We start from the raw sequence: 27,501 nt of genomic DNA, 5'->3' as shown, positions 1-27,501 counted from the left end.
CGATAATGATTGGCTGAAAAAAATTGAGTTTTATCTGAACTAAAATTCACCAGCCACTGTGAGCCCCATGCTGTAGCAGAAGTGAGATCCTTTTTAAACTCCAATACCCCCTCCAAGCAATCAAAGAGTGTTGGCTTCTTATCATGACAAGAATAAATAGTAGTATCATCAGCGAACAATGCCACCTTAGATGTGAGAATATCTGGAAGATCATTGATGTAAATTAAAAAGAGTGTAGGGCCAAGAATAGAACCTTGAGGAACCCCTGAAGTTACAGAATAAGAAGAAGTGTGTTGTCCATCAAGGATAACTTTTATACTATGATTGGAAAGGAAGGATTTAATAATCTTAAAGATGTTGTCAGATACACCATTAGAAGAAAGCTTATGGAAAAGACCAGCATGCCAAACTTTATCAAAAGCTTTTGAAATGTCAAGAGCAATGGCCTTAACCTCTCCACCTTTATCTAATGCACGATAAAACCTATTATTTATTACTGTTAGCAAACCAGCTGTAGAACGAGAAGATCAAAACCCATATTGATAATTAGAAAGTAATTTATTAGATTCAAGATGCATTAAAAAAACAACATGCCTGTTAAATAACTAATGTCTATGAAAAAATGTTGCATATAAAGTAGTTCAAAAAAAAATAATTTAAAAACGTGAATACACAAGAAGCCAAATTTGCAGCAAATATAAAAAAAAATACGATTACAAAAAAAAAATTCCAAAAAATATTGACATTTACCTTATACTCAAGCGGCAAAATACCCCAAATTGTTCCTAAATTATTTGGCTTTAAGCGCAAGGTAAATTTCAATAATTTGTAAACATTTTTTTTCTAATGTGATCAAAATGGTCTAAAGTTTTTTTTTTAGATTGTTGGGTACTCTAGTTTTTTCATAATTGTTATTTAAATAAAAAAAATATTTCGCAAAAAAATAATTTTGCGCAAATATGCAAAAATAAGTTTTTTTAAAAATAATTGTTTTCCTTTCTTAAGTTATGTGAAATCTTTTTAAACAACAATTATTTAAAAACCAGGATACACAACAATTAAAAAAAAAATTTGGACCATTATGATTATATAAAAAAAAATTTTTTTAAACAATTAGGAACATTTTTCAGGGTATTTTGTCACTCGAGCACAAGGCAAATGTCAAATTTTGGAACTTTCTTTTGTAATTGTATTATTTTTTATATTTGCTCCAAATTTGGCTTCTTGTATATTCTTGTTTTAAAATATTTTTTTTGAACACCCTTTACATAAAGCCACCTTAGCAACCACTTTGCGGTTGCTTGCTAAACTTGTATCTTCTATATTGTTTATAATATATATATATATATATATATATATATATATATATATATATATATATATATATATATATATATATATATATATATATATATATATACACATATATATATATATATATTAGGGCAATTCCATTTTTTCCATCAAATATTGGTATAGATAAGGAAATTTCAGTGAATAAAAGTAAGAACAATGATGTAATTATTTTTTAATTAAAAATGTTAGCTAATTAGAGAAAGGTATTTTAGGTTTTATTTTCTACCAATTAAAAGCAGCCTAATTAAAAGAACTATTGTTAACATATTTTAATTTTTTAATTTTTAATATTCATGGCTATTTTTATAATTTTACCGAATATGTTATTAATATTATAATTTTTATTAATAATATTATCTTCATATTTTTTGAGTTCAAATATATAATAGAATATACAAATAGAATATGTTTGAAAATTCATCCTAGCACAAAAAAATATACTAAATCCAATTAATTATACTCTACTCTTTAAGAGGCAATTAGCAAAAATTAAATTGAAAAAAATGTTGATTGTTAGGGATTCTAAATTTTTTGAAGTACTCAAAACAACAATATTCTAAATTAAAAAATAAACACTGTAAATCAGTGGGACACCATATTGTCATATATACACAATAGCATTGATTAGAAATACTGTTTTAAAAATCACTCACTTTATTTTTTTATTTATAAGTATAAAATGAATACCAATTGGTGTTAATGAATTAAAAAGTTTTGTATAAATCTATTTGAATGATATCGGAAAAAACAAGACAATAGTTTAAAGATTACCAAACCAGGTTAAAAATAGCGTTAGCTTTATCTTGACAGATATCCGTTGTTGAAAGAAAAAATGTCTTATAGTATTCAAAGGAAATGTGTGCAGGATTGTCATGTAAAATTATTTTCTAATTATTCAAAACCTTGAGAACGATTTAAATGAAGTAATTCCAAATAACATGTACAACGTGAATATTATGTGGTTATTGATGTTTAACTCAATATTGGACAATTTTTTAAGAAATATGTTGGGATTTATCAAATTATTGGGGACAATGAGCAATTTATTGTTTTACATGTCTAAAAATCATGCAGTTCTTTCATTGGAATAAGTAAACATTTACATTGCACATGCTTTCAAAGGTCATGGTTATGCTATAAGAGTTTATCACGACTTAACCTAATGACTTGTGTCTAATAAATACTTGTAATTAACTGTGATTGTGATTAAATGTGATTTTTCAAGTTGATTGAGACAATGATAATATTGAAAAAATTTGTGTCTCAAAACAGAGTACTTATGACATACCAACATCAAAAAACCAACAGCTTGTTGAAAATTCATTTTTTCTCATCGGGTACGAGGAAACTTATACCCTGGTCAAGTCAAAAAAATTGCTAATAATTTGTTTGGAAATATTTCAAATGAGTCCTTCTCAATTGATGAGTGTGTATACAATTAAAGATGATATGTTGGTTGCAGAGTTGCATTAATTTTTTAAACATTCAGGTATTATAACATTGATTTTTTATAAACCTTAAACACTGTAATACTTTTTTACAGTAAATGATATTTATGAGTAGAGAATGATATATATGTCTTAAAAACTTTTTCTTTCATAACCTAAAAATTTGATCAAAAAGTTTATTTAGTGATTTGCATTATTTTATTGAATAACTTATATTTTTATTGTAAAAATATTCTTATTAGATGTATTTAAAAATTATTTTAAAGAAATGCAACAAAATCTAAATTTTTTAATGTTTAAAAAACCCTTTATGCAAAAATATTTATTTGGTTTGTAAAATTTTTTTACGTAGAGTTAAAACTAATGCAAAGCATAAAAAGTTACCTGGAATGACTGTGAAAACATTGTAAACAAACCATCATAATGGTTTGTTTACAATGTTTTCACAATGTAAAAATTTGATTTTAATTTGCATGTCCTACAAAAACACAAGGTTGAGTAAAAAACTGAGTTCAATAAATAAAAATAAAGAAAATAAAAAATTTGTTTCTCTACATTTTAGCCAATTTTTGCAACATGCTATATTCAAGTGAGAAGTTTATATGTTTGCACAGTTATTCCCAATTTTGTTAGTCTTTAAATGTTGAAGCAAAAATCAGCTTTACATTTTATAACTCTTTTTTATAAAAATGTGTTTGGTTTCACATATATTATCTTCCACACTCATACCAATTTTTATTTAAAAAAAATTTTGCTAGGTGGAATTGCCCTAATATATATATATATATATATATATATATATATATATATATATATATATATATATATATATATATATATATATATATATATATATATATATATATATATATATAATACAAAAAATAAACATTTGATTTCTTATTTTTGGCCTTGTTTTATGTTTATGACAAACCTTTGTTATTGATAAGTTTTTATTCTTCAAATCATCTGTTAATAGTCTGATGGTACTTTCATAAGAAGTCTTCTGTTCCTCCATCAGCTTATCTTTTTCAAGTATATCATAATGCAAACGATTTAGTTTTTTATGTCGCTTTTCAAGTGACTAAAAAAATAATAAATTTAAAAACAAATCTGTTTTACACTATATCACACTATTTCTCTGTTCATCACATAAGCTGTTCAAACGTTATTATTGTATTGAGTCAGTTATACCTGTTTTCAAATTTTCACCCAAGTTTTAATCTGTTTAAACTTAAGCATAAACAATCAGTTTAATAGCCCAGCTAATTTAAACCAATAAACTTCTAAAGAATAGTTTTGGCATTCTATTTAAGTTTTAATAGTGAATGAATTAAAAAAGTAAAAAATAAATAAAACAAGTTAAAAAAAAAAATAGTTAAAAAAAACTTGTCAATAAAACATTTTACTGAAGTTCAGATGAAAAGTTTAATACTCAATTCAATTCTCAGTTCTCAAAAAAACTGTTCAAAGTTGAAACACTTTAACAAAAATTTAAAGCTTAAATCTTTGATTGATAAAAATACTTCATAATTAATACAACAATCCTTTTAAAATATAAATCTTTTGTTTTACACAAAAAGTTATTAACCTTTTTTAAATGTGTGTTTTCAGTCTCAAAACATTTTATTTTAGTTATTGCATTCTGAAATTCTTTTAAAGAAAATGGCCCTTTTTCATCTTGTTGTTTGTAGCTTTCAAGGCTGGTGGAAAGTCTATCAGAGAAAAAAGATTAAAATTAAAAAAATTTATAATGTATATACAATGAGTAACAACCACAAGTGAATTGATAAGCAAAAGTTTTTTTAAATTTTTAATTAACCTCGTTATTTCATCTTTTAATTTGTTAATTGTTTTAAGCAATTCTTGAGACTGTGAATCCTATAAATAAAAATCAATTTTGGTTTATATATATATATTAACAAAGATTTAACATACACACCACTAGGTGACCAGGGCTAAAAATGAGACTTTATGCAAAACTGGCCCCGGCAAAATTATAATATTTAGCAGGGATTGATAGCTGGGGCTAGAAAAAAATTAATAATACTTTATATATTACAATTTTATACTTACATTTACTATTTATTAAATACTGGCATATATCTCTATATTTTTAAACTCTTATTAACTTCCAACAAGCTAGCAAACAACCACTATTTAGTTATGAGTTACTTTAAAATAGAAGATAGGGTTAAAAAGCTAGAAAATGGTTAACTGAAGAATTAAAAAGTTGCAGGTTGTAAAATAAAAGGAAAACATGAAGATGGGTAAGAGTTATAAAGACAGATTAAAAAATATTGATGATGATAATGATGATCATGATGATGATAGCAATGATGATTATGAGGATCATGTTGATCATAATGATATATACAAAATATAACATGAATTTTGAATAAAAAAAAATACTTTAGGATGTATAAATGTTTATGGAGCCCCAATCACAAGCTCTTAGAAAACGTTTTTTTTTAAATCCAACCCAGCTGATTTTTCTTAAGTAATATTTGGATGTTAATTAGGGATGTACTGCAATTCCAGCCAAAATTTTTGTCTTTTAGATCAATTCGCTTCTAGCTGGAATTAAATTTTTTTTTCTAAAAAAATTTAATTCCAGCTAGAAGCAAATTTAAAAAGTAAATGAGGAAGTTATAGGAAAGAAAAAAATAAAAAAAATAAGGAAACAAGAAGGGAATGTTACAGGAGGATGAGAGGAAGGAAATAAGAAGGTAATAAAATAATTATAAAATAAGTGGAATAATTTTATTATATACTTTTTAAATATGCATAAATGTTATATTTACCTATTTATAATCATGCATTAGGGTGGCCCTTAGCTGTATTGAAATTTTCAAAAGTGAAAATGTTGCACCTCCCAACCCCTGATCCTGTTCCAATTAACCAAATAAGGAACTGTGCAAAATTTCAGCTCAATTGGACAACTGCAAGGCGACCCTCAAAGGCCTTTAAGTTGGAACATAATATGCATAATGATTAATTCCGTTCAAAAGCGACATACTCTTGTCTATATCGATCATGTTCTTATTTACTACACTAAAAAGCTAAAAGGCAAAAGCATTTTCATGTACAACAATAACGCCCATAGAATCAAAACATAATGTGAACCAATGAATCTTGAACATTACTATTTCATAAGACAGAATTTAGTAGCAGTTGGTTACTTTTTACGGTCTCTGGCAACGATCTGTAAAACAAATTGTTTCTCAGTTTCGTCTTTGGTGAGAATGTTATTATAATCCTAAATGAGTTTGACTCCTTTTTCTGCAATAACATTCACAACCACTATTTTCTTAAGTTTTTCAATTCCACTTTTGCAACCAGGATCATCCTTCCATACTGAAGGGTCTTTGTTCAGAAAATCGGTGCTGAGAGAAAATCTGTTGAAGAATGTTTTTGTACCAGGAGTTAACAGAGATGGAAACTCGATGTTTGGAAAGGAAGAAAAGTCTTTTTCAGAAAGAATGTATTGCTTGACTTGATTTTTTTCTTCCTTCGCTTCTTCATCTTTGTCAAGCAAAACTTGAGCCATATTTGCCTTAACTGCTGGTGAACATTGTCATCAAATAAGGCAAGAGCAACAGTTTCAGGAACTAAGTACCAGAGGTGGTTGGAAAATTTCTTTGCAGCAGCCTTACTGACTTGTGGATCTATGTCTCGATAATTAATCAGTTGGTACATGAATAGGAAATCATGCTATGCTGGTATTGCTTCTGATGATAGAAACCAGGCTTGAACATACACTCGAGCAAGGAACATACATATTCTTCTTAAAGAGTTCTTCTCTGTATGTGATAACTGAAATTGATTTTGAAACAGGTATATCTTGAATGCATAAATTGCCTTTGCCATCCATCTAACACGACTTACAGCTCCTGGTATACGAAACAATATTCCGTTCTTTGGAATGCCATCAACAAAGATCATTGTTAACTCCAACAATTCTCGGTAATCATCTCTGCTGTTTTTGTGTAGAAAGGTAGTGTTCAACAAATCCAAGAATGATAGCGCGGACATCATCTTTATTACTAGCAGTTATATAAACGTTCTTGTCGAGTTTTGTCCAGGCTTCTCTAAATCTTTTGAAAAGTGCCATGTCCGGAGAAGAAATTGCACCCATCAGTGACTCGAAACAGCTCCTCAAAACTAATTTAAAAATGTGGTGACGTCAAGGGAGGTACAATAGGTCACGATTGAACAATTTTTCTAGGTTTGTACAGGCACCATTTACTCAACCTGTGTTGCTTGCTGTCGTATCACAGCAAATTGCCTGAACTTTGTCGGTTAAACCCCACTTCTTCACAGCTTCATAAGCAGCCATAGCTTGCTCTTCACCTAAAGATGTTTGGATTTCAGGGACTCCCAACAATTGCTCTTTGCCTTGAAAAGTTACTATTATTGCCAGTCTATATACCTTTTCAACACCAGTGAGTGCTGGGAGCAGCATTTCATCCCAGTGTAGCATTAATTCTTGGCAATCATAAAGGTTAGAGTTTTGCTGAATTTCTGAGTGTCTTGCTTCTCTAAATTTTTTTCTAAGGCGTTGAAAAGAAGTGTGATTTATCACCAGGTTTTCAGTATCACATCCGAAAGCTTCTGCAGCAGCCTTTAATATGTAAACCTCATTTCTGTCAGTAATTTTGCACCTATCAAAAACTTCTGCGAGACGGGGAGTGAAAAATGGCAATGTAACTCGTGTTGTTGGAACTTTTGCTGCTGCTCCTGCTGTTGATATTTGCTGAACGATGGCAGGTGAATTTTAACTGTCGTCACCACTATCAATGTCTTCACTGCTTGATGCTGAATAATCAATTTTTGTAGAAAGCTCATGAGTACCAAAATGTTGCTCCATTTCTTCATAAGTCCTTTTTCTCCTGGCAGTTTCCATTGCAGTGCACTTCAGTGTCCTTTCTTTCTTGTGTTTTAGTTTGTGATCCGCATCAAGCATAGACCCTGGTCGTCCTTTTTGGCGCTAAAGAATTAAGAAATTCTTATCCTCTTCATTTTTCATCTGTTCCAAAGCTTCTGAATGAGCTATGTCAAACAGATCATCCATATTGTCTCTTTTTTCTTTGTTTTTGCCTGCACCTCTCGTCAAATTCTTTTGTAAGCCTTTCCATTCATCATACAGTCTCAGTAACTTCTCACCACAGTGGTCAGTTCTTTTAGTAGGAATTCGTGCTTTTTGCCAAAAAATGGAAACTTCTTGAATCACCAGTATTGCACTTTACTTTGTTGTAAGCTTTACAACTCTTACATTGTAGAAGAAAACACGTAAAACTTGCCGGTTCGACGGCAATTTGGCTCCGACGATTTGATTTGAAATGTAGCCAACAAGACAGACATGAAAATCTTTTCTTAACTTCTGTGACGAGCTCCCAGACAAACTTGATGCTATTTTACTGTCTAAAAAGAAGACAATCTAAAAGTCACTTTACACGAGCAGCACAAACAGTTTTAAAAACAGTTTTTTAAACTTTCACCACAAAAATGACTCTCAGGGCAAAAATTTTAAAACTTCATGGACAATGAGGGTCGACTTACAGTTGTCCGATTACGCTAAAATTTTGTATAGAAAAATATGTTGGAACAAGAAATGGGGTTAAAATGTTGGAACAAGAAATGGGGTTGGGAGCTAAACAATTTGATAAGTTTAAAAATTAGGGCCATCCTATTATGCATCACATAATTTATATTTAATGGAATATAAATTACATAATATAATTAATTTGCAAAACAATATATACAAGATAGATTTTTGATTTCATTACTTAAGTAACAAAATAAATAAAAATCAAACTGAAAAAACTAAAAGAAAACCTATTTTATCGTTGTTTGTATAATTGCTTATATAATAATAGATAAGCAACCAACTAAAATTTATTTTATTACCAACCAATTCTAAATTTAGGTTGATGACCAACTAAACTTAATTCCAAAATAAATAAACAAAAAAACAAACAAATATGAATCTAAACTATTTTATTCAGTTTTAAAAACTTCTTAAACTCTTCCAACAAAAAGAAGATAAATGTTTTGAAAAGAAATTTAAAACAAATGCTGAAAATCTAGGAGTCTAATAATAGATTCTAAGAGGAGTCTAATAATAGATGTAAGAAAAGGAGACTAGGAGTCTTATAACAGATAAAAGAAAAAACATGTGTTAATTAACACTGCATTTTTCTTACATAAAATGTGACAATCATTCAATAAACATGCACTCAGATTAATATTTGTTGAATAAAAATACTATAATAAATAATCATATATTCTGAAAAAATATTTTCATGAATATTTACGAATAGAAATTCTAATAATCTTTAGTAAACACAAAAAATACAGGACTTTATTTATATAAATAATAATAACAATAATGAAAATACTTACAACAACAATAATAATAATAATAGTTAAAAGTAGAAAAACAAAAAATCATTTTATAAATACTTATTAAAATAATAATGAATATACTATATTAGAAAAATCATTAAAGTTCTTACAAAACAAACTTGTAAAAAGTGCTAAAAACAATTTAAATAATAGCTTTTTATTACAACCTTTTTTTGACTAATAAACACTTTAAAAAATGATTAAAAAGATTTGCAAATTTTTCATAAACACAGTACTACCTAGTTAACTTCATAATTGATCTTATGAAACAAATAACAATGTGCAAAAAAATGTGATTAATAAAACTAGTTTTTTTTTAATTTTGCTTTTCATAAAATTATGTGTAAAAATAATTTTTAGTAACACTGGTCAACAACATAAAAATTTCTCCCCCCATCTGCTATCCAAAGTTTTTTTGAGAAGATCTTGTTAAGCAGATTACAAAATCAGAGCTGTTTTATTGAATACAATTTTTCTTATAAGATTCATTGTTAATCTGTATGTAATATGCCACTGCCAAGAGGGTGTTTTTTTAAAATAATAATAGAGACTCTGGTATTTGTTTATTATATTCTTTAAAAAAAACACTATTAGTTTATTTGTTTTGAGAAACTGGATTGAATAATCAAATTTTATTAAACTTTTATCCATTTCAGTAGGTTTCATAGCCTATTTTTTAAATTAAAATGACCTTAAAGTTAATAAAATATGATTTAACTCTGAAGTTTGTTTTACTGCTCTTGACAGGTTGAGAATTGTCAGGCATATCATTAAGACAGAGTTAAAAAATCAACTTATCAGAATTCTAAAGTCATCTAAAAAGTTGCCAAAGGCTCAAGCTGAATATCATAATCAGAAACAGAAGGTAATCCAGAGAATTAGCATCAAAATTTGTCTTCATCACAGATTTTTGCTCGTGTCATGTAATGTCATTTTTTAATGTTGTTATTTTAAACATTTGGTGAAGAGGTTGGTTTCTTTAAGGGGTTGTTTTCATCTTAAGAGGTTGCTTTCTTATCTTCTTTTGATTTTCATCTTGCAGCATAAAGTACAGCATAAATTTTCTTACAAAAAACAGAATAAAATTCTTTTTAGATTTTTTAAAAACAATGTTTTGAACACTGATATCTTAACCTTGACTAGCTGAATGGTTTTGTATAGGAGTTGACTAGCATCATTGTATTTTTTAGAGTGCTTATTAGGCAATAAAAAAAACCATATTAGGCAATAAACTCGAACAATATATTTAATTATTACTAATAACTCAAGAGATAATAACTCAGTTTCTTCAGTCCTAACACCACACCATCAAAACTAGCCATATAAGATGATAAATTGATGACAAGTCTATCTCTGGCTCTATAGGAGTAAATTGAAACAATAGATGTTCATGAAGGGCTAGATCAGATGCTGCGTCTCTTATTAGCCCCTTGTAAGACTTAAGACTATTTTGTTTTCCATCTAAAAGAAATAAAACGAGTAACATGGTAGTTCTACATAAAGCAGCTGACACGCTAAAAGGTTTAATTTAAGAATTTTTTTTGCTATCAGCACTGTATTAGAACTTGCATTATTAACAGCTACTGAGCACTAAATACTCAAATAGCTAATCTGGTAATCTTCAGCATCCAGATTGATTTCTACACAAGCGACTTAACACATTTTTTTATCTTCTTGTTCATTTCTCGCATTTCTTTCCCTGGCAACTTTTTCTATCTATCATACCAATTTGAAATCATCCTGTGGTTGCAATTTTCGATTTTTGATCTTTTAAATTTTCTCTATCCAAAGCTGGCACCTAAAACAATTTAAAACTTTTCTAATAAGGTGATTTAGCAGCTCTATAATATACTGGTTATAGAAGCTCTATATAAACATCAAACTGTATGAGTTAATGAAAACATAAGGAACAGGAAAAATCTTTTCAATTCTTACTAACAAAACACAAAACATTTTTGTTGACAAAAGAAAAAGTAAACAAAAGAAAACTTTTTTTCTTTCTCAAACGATTCTGACAGCTCTGAGTGACTGGCAGCTCTGAGCTTATTATTAAAAAGCTCTAACTATATATTAAATAAATTAGATAAAATTTTTGATTGTTTCAAATTATTTACCTTTTTAGAGAGACATTCTTTGGATTGTCTTGCAATCCGAAGTATTCTTACACTTCACAGATCTAAATAAAAAATTGTTTAAAATAATAAAAATATTTTGAATCTGATAAAATAATTTCAATTTTAAATTAAAAAAAAATAAAATAACAGAAAAACTAGTATGATCACATAAAAACATAAAACTAATATGAAATTATAAACTTTTTTATTTAGTATTTAACTTATCATATAAAAATATTTATGCTCTGAATAATTAATTTTGTTTAGCTTATCACTAAGCTAAAAAATATGACATACAAAAAACAAAAATACACTAGACATTTTTTCTAACCTATCATTGCAAGTTAGTATTGGAAGTCACTAATCAATATAATTCTTGTATTTCTTTGTATGACAGTACTCTCTAACCAAGTCTGCAATCTTTCTTAGCTACTGCTTTTAATGGAACAACAGAGAATGAACTCTCTCCACAGAATGATTAATTTACTTTTCACTTTTGAAGCATTCTTTAAGTACTAAAAATAAGGTATGGTTATTGAATCATCTGTCTGTAAGTTGGAAGATTGCTCATTGGAGGCTCTAATGGCTAACCAGCATCAATCCTGCTTTCTTTATGAGTTTTATAAATTATTTTAAACATTTCATTTAAGTGTGCATACATAAAATTTAGTTATTATACACACACACAGATATATATATATATATATATATATAGTTCTATAGATTGTTGCATTTGGAAAGCACGGAAGGAAAAAAATGATTCTTACGCCAACATATACATCACTTTTAATTACTTTGACTTTCGTCCAACATTTGCGTGTTAGACAAAAGTCAAAACCAATAATTTAATTACAAATTAACTGTTTTTTTAAAAAAAAACCACAAAAGCGCAAATTTAATTGACCAGAATGTTTTTAAAAACATTCTGAATGTTTTTAATTGACTTGTTTAACTGAACTGTTAAAAACATTTTGAGTGTTTTTAACAATATAAACAATTTTTTAACAATATAAGCAATGTTTTTATTTTTATTTTTTTTAATAAAATGTTTTTATTTTTATTTTTTTTTACTGTAAATCGAGCGCGGAGTGTTGCTACACCGACTATCTTATAGCTTGACTTGTAAGGGAGTGCTTCTACATCGACTGACCAATAGCCTGACTCGCAACGGAGTGCTGCTACATCTACTACCTTTTAGCCTGACCCGCAAGGGAGTGCTGCTACTGGGACTGAGGGTTTGGTTGGGGCAGGCAGTCTATCAGTTAATAAAAAAAAAAATTCCGGTCTTGCATTTTAATTTTTACTTTTTGTCAACAAAATATGGAAAAAACTTTCTGACAACATATAAGAGTTCTATATATATATATATATATATATATATATATATATATATATATATATATTTATACTGCTGATTTAGATGAGCAGTGTGACGTCATACTGAAATAGCCTGCTGCCTGGGGCTTCAGTACATACATCGACTGACAAATATCCTGACTCGCAGTGGAGTGCTGCTACATTGACTGAGGGTTTGGGATGGGGCAGCAATCTTTTCATTAATTATTCTTCGTTTTCTTCTTCTTTTATAAGCCATATCGATTTATATAAGCAAAAAAAAGTGAGCAAGTGCTCACATAAATATGCTATAACATATATATATATATATATATATATATATATATATATATATATATATATATATATATATATATATATATATATATATATATGTATATATATAAATAAATAAATATATATATATATATATATATATATATATATATATATATATATAATATATATATATATATGTATATACATGTAAAATAGCTGCCAATCAAGAGGTCTGAGGTTTGAGGCCACCTCTGGCAAGTTAAGCGGCATGGGTAAGGAAGGAGGTGTGAACTTTCTGGTAATATGCTCTTCTATTAGGTCATTTTGGAGTACCATAACAACTTAAAAAATATACATTTGTAAAGAAACTATATATAAAATAAAGATTTTTGAAAATTACTTTATAATTAAAAGTGATATATTACTATTTGCTTTTTGAACTTATTTTTGTATTTACATTTCTGAAAAACTCATCATTTCGTTTTAGAGAGAATTTCTTTTTTAAAAGGTTACATTAGAAATAGTGTAAAATAAAAACGTACATACTGTAAAGATAAAAATTGCAGCTTAAAGTGTTTTAAATTGAAACTTTGGTATTCTAATTCTCTATTAAATCCCCTGGCAGTGGCAATAAAGGCCATTGTCTGAAATACTTTTTTTTCTCTCCACAATTTGTGTTCATGTGATTAATTTAAATTAATCATGGTTTGCGTTAACCACTAAGCAATATTTGTTACACTAGTAAAAAGTTCACTACAAAAATATTTGTTACATTAGTAGAAAGTTCAATACAAATAATCAAAGAAAGAATTTAGCCAAGAGACTAAAAGCTGAACTTCAAAGTTGCTTTGCATCAAACTTGGCAACCAAGATAAATGGGTAACTCCTTACAATTACTAACCATGTTATTCTGGGATTAACACAATGGCTCTTAAAAAGAAAAGTTAAATGCTTTTCTATACACCCATGGAGTGGCATAAACCAATGTGACTAATCAGCTATAATGTATCTAGACTGTCCATAAGCTCTGAGATTAATCTTTGATGATGCTGAGTACCTTAGGCCCTAAAAATCTTTCGTTCAAATACAATTAGGGGTATTTAGACAAAAGATTCTAAATATTACAAGTAATGAGAGTACAGATGAAGCTCAGTGTGTTGCTGAAGACCAAAAAGATGGTTCTTATAAAGAAGGTAAGGTAAAGCCACACTTTTTAACCAGGTCAATCTTAACCTTGTAAAAGTTTCCACATTGACTAGAGAGCAACACTGTCCACATTTTATGCTAAAGAGACAGTATTATGCTTTTACGCATAAACTAATGGTTAGTTTCACAAACTTGGTTACGAGCATTTAACAGATGATTGGAGGTTTTTTTATGGATTCTAGAAAAAGATCTTTTAAAGCTGTTATGTTATATGATGGGAATGTAAAGCCATCCATTCTAGCTGTGTATGTTGTAGGAATGAAAATAATGTATGAATCTATGACAGCAACACTAAAAGTAATTAACTACAGCAAACATACCTGGAATATTAGTAAAGATCTTCAGGTAGTTGGACTTCTTTGGAGAATGCAGATAGATTATACTAAGTAAATGATTTTCTTGTACCTCTGAGCGTCATAATTACAAGGCTCGCTAAAAGGTGAAGGACCAACATCTTCAAATTAAGTTTGTTGTAGGCAAGCACAATGTACACCATCAACCTTTTGTGAAGCTACTAAAGATTGTCTGCTTTGTCACATTTAACTAGGAATAATTTGGAATTTGAAGCATAAATACACAAAGTAGTGCATAATAACAACCTTTGCTCGTAATGAACTGGAGTTGCAGGCATAAAATGGTTTAATTCTGTCATTGAAAAGTTTGTTTAAAAATCATCAATCTAATTGATAAGTTGATTATTGAAATGAAACATTTTTCCTTAGAACCACTAAGTGATAAATAAGAAAAAGAATTTTATCAAGACATCTTACTCATGAATATCAAGGTTGATTCCATCTAAACAATAGAAAATTTTTGTTGGTTTTAACTTAGAGAAACTAATTGCAGCTATAAAAGAAAATTCAAAACCATGAAGCGCTTTTAGTTTACAAGACCTCAATAAGCACTGCTTAATACCTAGTTGAATATATGCCTATTTGAAATTTTATGCATTCTTGTCATTTTAATGTACATGTTACAATCAGACTAATTAAACAGCACTAGTTTGTATTTATTTGAAATCTTTACATCTTTTTTTCTTTAATGTGATAATATTCTAATTTTATTTCGGAAGCAAGTCAAAATAAAAAACACATTTTTTATTTAATTCTATTTGTTAATCAGTGTAATAAAAAAAATATGATTTTTATAAACTTTAAAAACTAAAAGCTCAACAAAGTATTATATAAACAAACCAAAAATATAATTTTTTATCATTTTTGGTGTTTTTCTTAACAAACAAACAAACAAAAAAAAAACCTTTTTAGATATTTCCTCTCTTAATTCTGCATTTTTCTTCTTTATAAAATCAATTTCATCCATTGCATTATCTTTATCTTTTTTTAAGGATTTTACCTTATAATTAGAGTAAAAATTGAACACAATTAACAACATGTGTGCTTCACACTATACCTTATAATCAAAATAAAAATTGAATACAATTAACAAAATGTGTGCTCCACCTAAGTAAGACTAGATGTGCTTTAAATGAGTACAAGACAAGATGCACTTTACATAAGGAATATACATGTTTAACATAAACAAAAAAAGTGTTTTACATACATATATTCACTATACAACATACATTATTTGTGTATGCTACTATCTTTCTTATCAATCAAAACTTAAACTCAAATCAAGCATAAATATAAAAGATTTTCAAACTTTAATTTTATATAACATAGAAACTGTATATTTACTTCATTCTTAACACTTTTGTATTCATCAGAAGTTGGAAGCTCTTCAAGATAAAGTTGTAGTTTTGTATTTTCCTGCCTTAAAATAAAAACACTAAAATAAATAAGCATAGACAGCATACAAATAAAATAAGATTAAAAAAAATAATTAAAGTTTACAAAATTAATTATAAATAAAATACTAAATAAGTTAAAAAACTATTTTAAAAAGCAGAATTTTTTGCTCTTTCTTAAAACAGTTTAAGAATCGATAATTTCCAGTGCAAATAATAATTAAATAGATATTAGAATTCCTTATTAATAAAAAAAACACATGAACATTAGGTTATGACATTTTCACTATCTTTCACATGATGTGAACATTAGGTTACGGACATTTTTACTACCTATATGACTATAACCTTTTAAGTATAAGCTTCATGTAATGAGTTATGATATAAAAACACTGAAATAGACATCTAGTGATGATTTTATTTTAAAAACTTCTTCCAAGAAATATAAAAATTTATATAACTAAATAAAATTATAAATCAAAATTAAAATTTAGTAAAAGATGTTGACATGATGTTAAAACTTACATGTGAAGGTTTTAACATGATGTTAAAACTTAAAAAACATAAAAATTAAGGGTTTTTATTTTTCTTTAAAATTCTTTTCTGGTAATCCTTCAAGTGGAACTGCATTAAATCTTCCTTTAGTTGAGCTCAAAAACTGCTGCACTATCTCTGAAGCGATTTTTTTTTAACGATACTTGATTCTTCCAATTAATTTTTGAACATTTTTGGCTTCCCACTTTCCCTTGTAGACTAAACCTTTCAAATAACCTCAAAAGTCTATGATTGCCTACTAACTGCTATCCTGCTAACTGTCCTGAGATAAGGGCAATGCCTTATTTCAGGACAATTAGAAGGATTATCTTTCTTAAGAACATAATTGATACTTTCAGTATCCAGAAAAGCAACAAGATTTTTGGCATGAGCCGAAGTTAAGTTACGCCAAAAAACATAATTGTCATCAAGATATTGTTCATAAATGATTGAAAGCAAAATATTTTCAATACAATCTTTTTTTTTTGTATGTGTTTTTGTTAACAGAATAATTTGTTAATAGAATAGTATTTTGTTTATAGATTACTGGTCTAGTCATACCTTTAAGACTAATTGCAAGCCATAACGATACTTTGCTTTTGAACTTAGCTTTTCTTTTGTACTTGAGGTTTGGAGAAGCATTTTTAGGGTCACTGGAGTAATACCCAACAACTGCGGAGTTTGGTAAAGATAAGATTTGTCATCAAAAATAAAATTTTTGTTATAAAACTTTTTATACAATTGTCTGCATTTAGGGCGAGCGACAGCTTTTTGTTGCTAAGACTGTTTTGCCTTTGATTACCGGTGACGATATTTGATGATTGTCTTTGTTATTAGCAATTTATGAGTGTGATCAAAATTTTGAATTTTTACACTGCTCTTCTAATTATTGCTTTGGGATTATTTTCAAAATAAGTAGCAAGCTGGTTAACTTTACTTTTTGTCATTTTTGTGCCATTTCTTATCAAATTTTTTATTTTCTGCACTCAGTCTTTAATTATATGATACAAACAGTTATTTTCGGAACATTTTCTGCTTTAAAATGATTATAAGTTAACAGTTTTCCTTGTGTAATGTTATTTTTGTAGAATTTGTACATGCATTTTCTTAAATCTACTTTTTTGAGCTCATTTTTATAAATAAATAAAAAATTATTTTTGAACAATACATCTTTTTTGTGTAATTAGATATTGTCTCGTTTATATAAACATATCATATGTTATTATTTAAAAATATGCACATTAGCCATAGTATTTTGTGGAGTTCCATTTTTGAGGGAACACCAGTTATTTTTGATTGCTTTGATTTATGATTTTTATTAATTATATTTTCTTATTTTCAAAAAATATACACACACACCTCTTTAAAGTATACACACACACACCTCTTTAAATATACACACATATTTATAAAATATATATATATATACACAAATATTTTATGTTGTCATTAACAAAAGTGAAAATTTGGTTTTTTAAATCACACTCATTAATTAATTTAAAAAGATCATTAGATTGAAGCAAAGGCTGAGGGAAGGGCTATTGGTGATGATATATCAAAATAGTCTGACATGCTAATCTTCTCAATAAGTTCTCTTCATATTGTGTATCTGGGAATGTTTTTAAAACTATTTAATCCTTCTATTCTAGTTTAACTATAGAAGTTGTTCTTGACAGAGAAAACTCTCCTTCATTTCCAGTAACTCTTTTTAAAATAAATTAGCTTCAAAAAGTCTGCAAACAAAATGGTCTTCAACAAAATTGCAATCTCCCATTAAAAAAAAACTCCAATTAAAGTTGGGAGTTACTAGACTGTAAAGAGAAGAACTTAAAGAACAAGATTCAGTTAAGTATTACTACAGTAGTAGTAGTAGTAGCAGCAGCAGCAGCAGCAGCAGCAGCAGCAGCAGCAGCAGAAGTAGTAGTAGTAGCAGCAGCAGCAGTAGTAGTAGAGAAAATTGGAGATGACCTTTGTAAAAATGTAAAAGGAATATTGTAAGGCTAACATGCTGCAGAAGACTTTCTTCTGCAGCTTGTGGCCTTACTATATCCTTTTATATAGAATTTAAATAAAGGGTTATTTTTCCTATTATTTTCATTTAGACTTTAAATAAAACAAATTTTCCCTTTTTAACATAATTGAAATAACAAATAAAAATTAAGTTTCAAAATCATACACGCCAATGTAATATTGCTCATGGTCACTTACAATTTGAAAAACTATAAATGTTTGCCAATAAACATCAATGTTAGACGAACATCAATGTTTAAAAAAAAAAAAATTTGCCAAGCCCTGCTTATGAATTTTAACGAAAACAAAACTCAGTTTACTGCTGATAATTATTTTAGTATTGTTAATATTCTTTTATTAAAAAATAACAACACTCTTAGTCTCTACTTTATGTCTTCTTTAATTATTTTTCACTACTGAACTCTCATAGAAACCAATTCATTGCAAAGTTAGCATCTGCTAAAATTATCTCTTTTTTTATGTGCTCAACATTTTCGTACTCCTGGCTCTAATCTTAACCTCAATAAATCTATTATTAGTCCTTGGATAGAATACTGTTGTCATATTTGACCTACTACTTCTAATGTCTTCTAATTTTGAAATCAAGCATAGATCATCTGCATATAAAAACACAACATTAAACTCTTTAGAGAGTTTCTAAAACAAACAAAAAAATCAAAAAACTGAGCACTGATATACCCTGATGCACATCTACACTGATGCATACACTCTTATTTATCACACACAAACACTCTTATTTCATATACACAAACCCTTATTTCACATGCACAAACTTTTATTTTAAAATATGCTTTAATCGCTTTGAATTATTTTTTCAAATATTTATATTTCAAATTATTTTTCACATTTCATAATTTATCATTAAACATTTCATAAAAATCTTCTTATAATTCATTTTATACTTAAAAACTTCATCTATACACTCAAAAACTTAAAAAAAAAATATATTTAACAAATATAAACATACTTAGCTTCTTTAAGCTCTTTAAGATATGTTTCACTTTTTCTTTGTTCCATTAATAAAATGTGTTCTTTCATTTCTAACTTCAATTTAATAAAGAAAAAAAGCAATGTTAAAATCATATCAATGTTTACCTCACGAGTAAATTTGAGACATATATTTTTGCTCAATTTTAATTAAAAAAAAACAACAACTTAATAAATGATTTAATTTAAATGTGACACTTTTAAACAAGTGCATTTTTTAAAATAATACATTTATATATTACATTTATATTTCATTTTTGTTAAAAAACTAAAAATTTTTAAATGAACTAAATTTATTATTAAATTTAAACAGATTTACTTCAATACTAAATTTATATACTTTATAATGTCCACAAAAAGGGGAATAAATATTTTTATTAACATTCACCTCCTCAAGGATGAGGTGCCACTGCAGTTGAAGACTTTTTTTAAATTATTACAACTCTCAACATTATGTGACCAAAACACGACCTTTGATAAAAGTTAACTTAGACAAAATGAAACAACTACATTGTATGGAGAAAATTTTTTTAACAATCTAATGCAGGGATGTAGTGAGGTTTGAAAGAAGTATGTAAACATCTTTAAACACAAATTTAAATTCTAGTTTTTAAGAACCAATTAACAGTAAAAAAACTAAAAATGTAGATATAATTCAACAACCTGCTGTTGTAATTTTGATATTTCTGTAACTTTTGATATTTCCATTTCCTTCAGAGCAGTTTTTAATTTGCCGTGTTCATACTCACACTCTCTAAAAAAACATCCATAAAACTATCATATTTACACTTTCTAAAAAAACATATAATTTTTATTAAATGATTAAATATACTAAAATAAAAATAATTTTAAAAATAAACAAAAATTTAACCCTAATTTCTTTTGAAGCTTTTCTACTTCTGAATACTTGGAGTTGTTTACTTGTGTAAGTTTTTGTTTTAACTGACTATTTTCATATTTGTATTCTCGAACTTGCATTACAAGAGACTCTAAACCACTAGCTTGAATCTCCTCTTGCTTTTGAATGAGAAGCTCTTCTAGTTCTAAGTTTGTTTGACGAAGTTGGTTGATAATAGTTTTTTGTCTAAAACAGTTTACTCTTTTTCTATTTAACATTTCAATTTGGTTAAACATTATTTTAAAAAGACTCTTAGATAAAAAATTCAAATAATTTTAATTTTTTTTTAAATTGAAGCACCATTAGTTGGCAAATTAAAACAATTAATAGAAGGAAATTCAAATTCAAGTTTTTATTCTAAATTATATTAAAAAAATTTGTTATTTTTACTAACTCATTTTGTTGTTTTTTTAAACAAATTTGAAGTTACAAAAAGAATATCAATTATATTATATATCCTTTATTCCACAGAGTTTACTCTTTTCTTGGAACTTTAAATACAAAAAAAAAAGTCACATTAGTTAATCCAGTATAGGATAAGACAATTCGAACAACCCAATTTTTTTTTGCAAGCAGTTACTTTAACTTTTAATTGCATATTTATAGTTTTTAAATAAATATTATATATATATATATATATATATATATATATATATATATATATATATATATATATATATATATATATATATATATATATATATATATATATATATACATATATACACACATACATATATCATAAACCATGTAACAAAACAAGAAGAAATAAGAAATGCAATTTAAAGTGTGTCAACTCTAAGTCATATCACAAATACTTCAAGTTATATTTGAAAAGTGCTATTACTTTTCTAGTTGTAAGTTTTGTTTTGTTTAGTTTTAGTGTTTTGTTTTGTTTTTATAACTTATTTACTAACAAATTTAAGCTAATTTGCTCTATGAAAACAATGTACACAGTTTTGCATAAATTAAAATTTTGAAGACTAGATAATTTTCCACATATCACATATCACGATTGCTTAATTCAACCCTTGTAGTTTAACAAAATTAAATATTATTTCAAACAATTATAAAAATTTAAAAAATTTAGCAGGAAGGCAGTTGGTTAAAATTTTTAGTTTTTGAATCTTTTAGACTAAATAGTATAAAATTTATTCCTTTACAAAATTCAATATATTGCAAAACTCCAAATTAAAGTAAGGAAAATTATAAACTGTTGATTTCTTTATTTCAACTATATTCTGTAAATAGAACATTGCTTCAAAACTATCGAGACTATGTATTAAAAATTTTTTCTACCAACTTTTTTTTATATTTCATTATTAGTAATAATAAAAAAAATCTCACTTTTGCATAATTATGTCTTTTTGTTCTATAATATTGTTCTTGACAGCAAACAATTCTTGAAAGTGATCAATTTTTAAATAATCTTGTTGTGAAGAAAGAACCAAGTTTGCTAAAAAAATAAGCATTTTTCAAATGAAAATCTTTTACTTATATCAAAAAAATTTTATTTTTTTATAATTTCTTTTAAATAAGTAAATTAAAACCATAAAATGTAACTCACAAACCAAAAAATTACTAACTTTTCTGAGATGACAAATTTTGATCAAGTACAGTTATTCCATTTGTTGCTTCAGTCACATCCTTTTTAGTTATCAAATTTCTTCTTTCACCCAGAGACGTAGAAAACTTGCAAGGTGTGACAAAAACATTTTGTACACCATATTTGTCTTGTGAAACTGAAGATGAACTGTTTTTTTCAATTAAAGAGGGAGCTAATGTAAATGAGAAATATCTTTTTCAAAATCAAACTAAATTTTCTTTAAATAAGCAAATAAAATTTCTTGGGAAAATAAAAAAAAACAAAGTTATAATATGCACACCATAAAACAAACAAGAGATTTGTTCAAATCATCTTTCACATAAATTTTTAAAGTAGCTATTAAACTTTAAAACAATTTAGAACAAACTTAAAACATAAAAAAAAATACAATCATTAAAATAAGGTAAAACCATGTTTCTACTGTTATTAAACAGACACATCACTGTGTGTGATATAAAGAAACATATCACTGTAGACATTTTTTCTGAAGAGACCTACTAATTATGATATCAATAAACCTGAAATTGTTATATCCTGTGGGATCAGTTCCACAAAAGGATCTCCATTATCCATTACATGAAAATAAACCAATATTCATGAAGTATTTAAAACTGAAAAAAGTAAATAATATTTTAAATATTTTATATACATTATCGATTCTATATCGAAAAATAAAAAATTTAAAAACATTATTAGAAAATTATTCAACCAAATAAAATTAGATAACATAATTACATAATTAACATAATTACCATATTAAAAAACTGAACAACAGGTTTTTCATTATAATAGTAAAAAAAAAGAGTGAGAAAAGTACTATGTAAAAATGTATTTTCACATATATTATTGATAAATGTATCTACACTCATAAAAACAAAACTTATATCATAAAAATTTATTTGTAAAACTATTTAACCAAAAAATGGAACACACAAAAAATTATTAAACCAAAAAGTCAAGCACACTAAAAACTATTTAACCAAAAAGTCGCACACAGAAAAATACGAAGCAAATGTCAGTATTTTAAAATAATGTAAACATTGGTTTATGGATTTAAAAATCTTTGAGGTGTTTATTGTGAACTATTTAAAAAAAAATTTACATTAAACAACTTCTGCAGTTTCATTTTAAAGCTTTTTAACTGTCAAAATTAAAACAAACAAAAAAAAACAAGTGTATTTAAAGCAAAAATTAAAACAAAACAAAAAATAAAAAAAACTTTTAAATATAAAATTAAAAATAGAGTAATGCTATTAAATTAAAAACGAAAGTAATTGTCAAAGCCAATTTTAAAATTTTTTAATTGCTAAATAAGTGCTAAATGTATAATAAAATAATAATAAACTTAAGCAATAAACTTTCAAACTTCAGCAACAAACTTTCAAATACAATTTAAAAATATTTATTGAAAGTAACTATTATATTTTTGCTTTTATGTTTTCAATAATAACAACTCAATTATTTTATAACAATTAACATCAAAAATATTTATTAAAGTTCAATTATAAATAAAAATAAAGTATAAAAAAAAAAAATTAAGTTCAAGATGCCAATCTTAACCAAGACAAGATTCAATACACTTTTTTACAGCATCTCTAAAAGAGAAAGGTAAAAATTATTGAAGTGCCAAACATGTATATAGGTAATCCTTCAGTAAGCAGTGTAAATTAAAGTTATTTGTATACTCTTTTTGGGCTTTTTGCAATTACATCTGAAACAAAGCACCCTTTAATAAATAAAAAAAATAGATCAAGTGAGAGCAAGGTTTAGGGTAATGAGTGTCATGTTTAAGTTCAGATTGAAGGTCACAACAGTCTGAATAGGGATAAGATAAGGATAAGATTGTTTTAACTTGATAACTAATCCTAAACCTTAACCCAGACCCTTGAATAAATGGTTTTTTTTATATGTTAAAATGTGCATTACACCGGACATACTTATTAAACTTATTAAAGATGTATCAACCCATGTTCAGACGTATTTGTGACAAGCGCAAAAAAGCAAATATGTTTTTTTTTACGCTGCTTAACTGAAGAATTTTCTATATATATATATATATATGCGGTAGTGGTGTAGTGGTAAAGCGCTCGCTTCATAAGCGAGAGGTTCCGAGTTCGATCCCCACCACGTTCCTGGTAGTACTTGTTTATGTAAATGACTTTCATATGACAACAAATTTGTTGTCATATGAAAGTCATTTACATAAACAAAAACATGACACATTAATTGAGACTTCCTTTTTTAAAAAAATGTTACAATGGTAACTCATAGTTACAATATAGCAATTTAATTTTTCTATTATCTAACTTTCTACAGTAATATATAAAAAAATTTGATAAAGCATTAAACATAGCACTACTGATGAAAATAGTGAAAGGTCTCTAGTGCTTTTTTATTATCTATATATTTATTTAAAAGAAATAAATCTTTTTTCAAATTTCAAAAATTCAATTACTGTTTTTTTTGCTTGGCATACCTTTTTCCATTATATTGTTTATTATCAATTTTGTAGTTATATATATATATATATATATATATATATATATATATATATATATATATATATATATATATATATATATATATATATATATACATATATATATATATATCTGTGTGTGTATATATAAAATAATCATAGAAAATACGAAGCTGAGGACTCAGTAAGAGGATTGCCATTTACTAAGTTAGGAATACAAACAACATTCTTATAGCTTAAGTAAGAAGAGTTTAATTAAGAACAGAACAATAGAAGATGAAGTAGTTGAGATAATTTACCCAGTCTCACTGGAATGTAAAAAATTATAAAAGATTTTTTATGTAAATAGTAACTTATGAGAGTTAATCAAGTCAGACTCATGTATGAGAGAATGTTAGAACTGCCTTAATTAATGACACAAAAATTTTCCACAAGTCTCAAGAAACTAGCGAAAACAAATAATAACTTTTCTCAAGAAACTAACAATAACAAATAATAATTTTTCTCAAGAACAAGTAAAGATTTTGCAAATCAAATAGATGCAAATCAAATAGATGATAAAGTAGATGTGATGAGTTCTGCAAGAAGTAATATGCTAGGGATAAAAATGTACTTTTAGGAATGAAATTATTTGTAAAAGATAGTTTAAAACAATTTAGTGGTAATGATCGTTTTTTATGTTTAATTCTGTTAGGTGCTATAGTTTAATTCAAATTATTGAATTAACTTATTGAGAGAACTTAACTAAAAGAGAAAACTTAACTAAAATACTTGTAATAAATTGTATAATTCTATTTTGATTTTCATCATTTTATTTTTATTATTATAATTTTATTTTTATTACTATCATTTTTATTGTTATCAACTATTATTGTTACTACTATCACTTTTATTATTATTATTATTATTATTATTATTATTAATTATTATTATTTTTACTACTACAACTTTTAATGTTTGTTTTGTTACTGCTGTGGACAATTAATATTAATATTAGCATTAACAATATATTTATTAGCTTTTATTTGTAAGGTTTTTACTTAAAATTAGTACATGTACTAATTGTAAACTGTGAAATAATATTTCAGAAATATATTGATTGATATTCTATTAACTATTTCAAAAATATATTGATCTATCAACTATTTCACAAATATATTGATTGATTGATACCTCATTCATGCAAACAATTTCAAAGTTGTAACAAATACCTTCTTAAATAGCCTTGACAACGCACATTAAAATCTCTAACAGAGAAAACATTTATTTCTCACAACTATCACACAGATATATAAAAATATATTTGTTTTGTGTAAAAAGTTGGCAGATACAAAAGAATAAATATAGCTCCCTCTTTCCAGGCTTACTAAATGTTGATTCACTTTTTTTCCGTTTCACCACAAAACATTGAGTGGTTTTTTTGGGGTGATTAGAGGCAACAAAATACTCTAGGATGTCCTTAATTAAAACATTAGGATGCAAATTACAATAACTGTACAGTTGCTTAATTGAAGTACTTGGCTTCTTTTGCGATAATATTTTTTATTAATTAAAATAACTTAACAAGACTTGTAATGAAAGAAAACTAACACTTACAAACAACAAAGGTAATCACAAATTCAAAATGATAAAAAACAACAAAGGTAATTACAAAATCAATAAGTTTTAACTGCTCAAAGACTCGAAAAATGTCAAACTTTCTTAGAAGAAAATTATATAAACAATAAATAAAAAAAATTTCATAAAAACCATAGTTGAATAAAAACTAAATAAATATACCTGGCAAAAGGTATGTAGGACAAACAATACCTAGTTAAAAAACAAAATATATTACAAAATATATTGGAATAAAATTTTTTTTCAATTAGTAGATAAAAAAGATAATTTTTTTTCCATCTACAGATTTATTGAATCTTTTTTATCTTTGAGTTAATTTTCCATTTCATTTATTTATAAACTTTATTTGTCTTTAAGCAGTTTGTAAAGTAAACAATGTTTCAAACTGTAACCTTAATCATTAACTGAAGTAAGCAATGTTTAAACTGTGACCTTAATCATTAATTGAAGTAAGCAATCTTTCAACTGTGACCTTAATCATTAACTGAGGTTTCTCATTCCAAAAACAAAATTGTAAAAATCCATTATTTGAAGCTGCTTCAGAGACAAGATTTTTACTTACAAATAAATAAAAACAAGTTGCACTACACATGGTGCTTATATTGGTAACTACACACTGTGCTTATGTTGATAACTACACAGGGTGCTTATGTTGATAACTACACTCTGTGCTTATGTTGATAACTACACATGGTGCTTATGTTGATAACTACACAGGTTGGTTATGTTGATAACTACACACTGTGCTTATGTTGGTAACTACACACTGTGCTTATGTTGTTAACTAAACAATGTGCTTATGTTGATAACTACGCACTGTGCTGATGTTGATAACTACACACTGTGCTTATGTTGGTAACTACACACGGTGCTTATGTTGATAACTACACACTGTGCTTATGTTGGAAACTACATACGGTGCTTATGCTGCTAATAAAAATCTTTTTTATTCAATTATTTATTTAAAAAATTTGTTTTAATGTAATACTAATAAATGACATAGCACAGAACTATTCTTTAAAAAAAAATGTGGATGAATATTTTCAGAAACATTCAATAAAAGTCATAGATAAAATAAAAAATGCTTTTGAAAATAAAAATATTTTGTTTTAAAAACTTTTTTGTTTTTTTTAAAAAAAACAGGTTGTTTCAATACAACAAGTAAAAATAATAGGAAATAGATAACCTTTAAAAACAAACTCAGTCTGTTTTTAGACAACGCGGTCAATTGGGTTAGCTTAACAAATCTATTAAGACTGCGTATTGCATAGATATGCCTTAAATAAAATTGAATTACCAAAAGAAGTATAACTATCATTACAAACTTTGAAACAATCAGAATAGTTTTGACTCCCTCAAATCTTCCTCAAATCCTTCCTCAACAATTTCTTTCTTGTAGCAAAGAAATTTATTCTAAGTGCAATAATTTGATTGTTTTGTTTAACTGTTTAACTAT

General features: G+C 26.6%; 2 protein-coding genes across 3 annotated transcripts in view; both read right to left on the bottom strand.

The window, feature by feature from the left end:
• The window catches only part of LOC101237336 (centrosomal protein of 85 kDa-like), a 32,646-nt gene extending 10,069 nt beyond the window's left edge, over positions 1 to 22,577 (bottom strand). The window contains exons 1-11 of the mRNA XM_065792280.1: positions 22,468 to 22,577; positions 21,930 to 22,121; positions 21,691 to 21,799; positions 20,317 to 20,529; positions 20,109 to 20,199; positions 19,426 to 19,502; positions 15,844 to 15,919; positions 15,404 to 15,499; positions 4,627 to 4,685; positions 4,396 to 4,519; positions 3,739 to 3,888 (exon numbers count right to left, since the gene is read on the bottom strand). Coding sequence (XP_065648352.1) covers positions 3,739 to 3,888; positions 4,396 to 4,519; positions 4,627 to 4,685; positions 15,404 to 15,499; positions 15,844 to 15,919; positions 19,426 to 19,502; positions 20,109 to 20,199; positions 20,317 to 20,529; positions 21,691 to 21,799; positions 21,930 to 22,121; positions 22,468 to 22,522 — 1,242 coding nt within the window. The 5' untranslated portion in view covers positions 22,523 to 22,577. The remainder of the gene's footprint in view (positions 1 to 3,738; positions 3,889 to 4,395; positions 4,520 to 4,626; positions 4,686 to 15,403; positions 15,500 to 15,843; positions 15,920 to 19,425; positions 19,503 to 20,108; positions 20,200 to 20,316; positions 20,530 to 21,690; positions 21,800 to 21,929; positions 22,122 to 22,467) is intronic.
• A 186-nt stretch (positions 22,578 to 22,763) lies between these two features.
• Positions 22,764 to 27,501, bottom strand: part of LOC105848440 (vesicle transport protein SFT2A) — a 39,185-nt gene continuing 34,447 nt past the window's right edge. For both annotated transcript variants that reach the window (XM_065792276.1, XM_065792277.1), the window contains exons 7-8: positions 26,208 to 26,237; positions 22,764 to 23,544 (exon numbers count right to left, since the gene is read on the bottom strand). In XM_065792276.1, the coding sequence (XP_065648348.1) occupies positions 23,505 to 23,544; positions 26,208 to 26,237 (70 nt within the window). In that variant the 3' untranslated portion in view covers positions 22,764 to 23,504. The remainder of the gene's footprint in view (positions 23,545 to 26,207; positions 26,238 to 27,501) is intronic.

The sequence above is a fragment of the Hydra vulgaris genome, chromosome 03 (genome assembly GCF_038396675.1).
Source record: "Hydra vulgaris chromosome 03, alternate assembly HydraT2T_AEP".
Lineage (NCBI taxonomy): Eukaryota > Metazoa > Cnidaria > Hydrozoa > Anthoathecata > Hydridae > Hydra > Hydra vulgaris.
The sequence above is the reverse complement of the archived record's forward strand: the minus strand, read 5'-3'. Positions and strand labels throughout refer to the sequence as shown.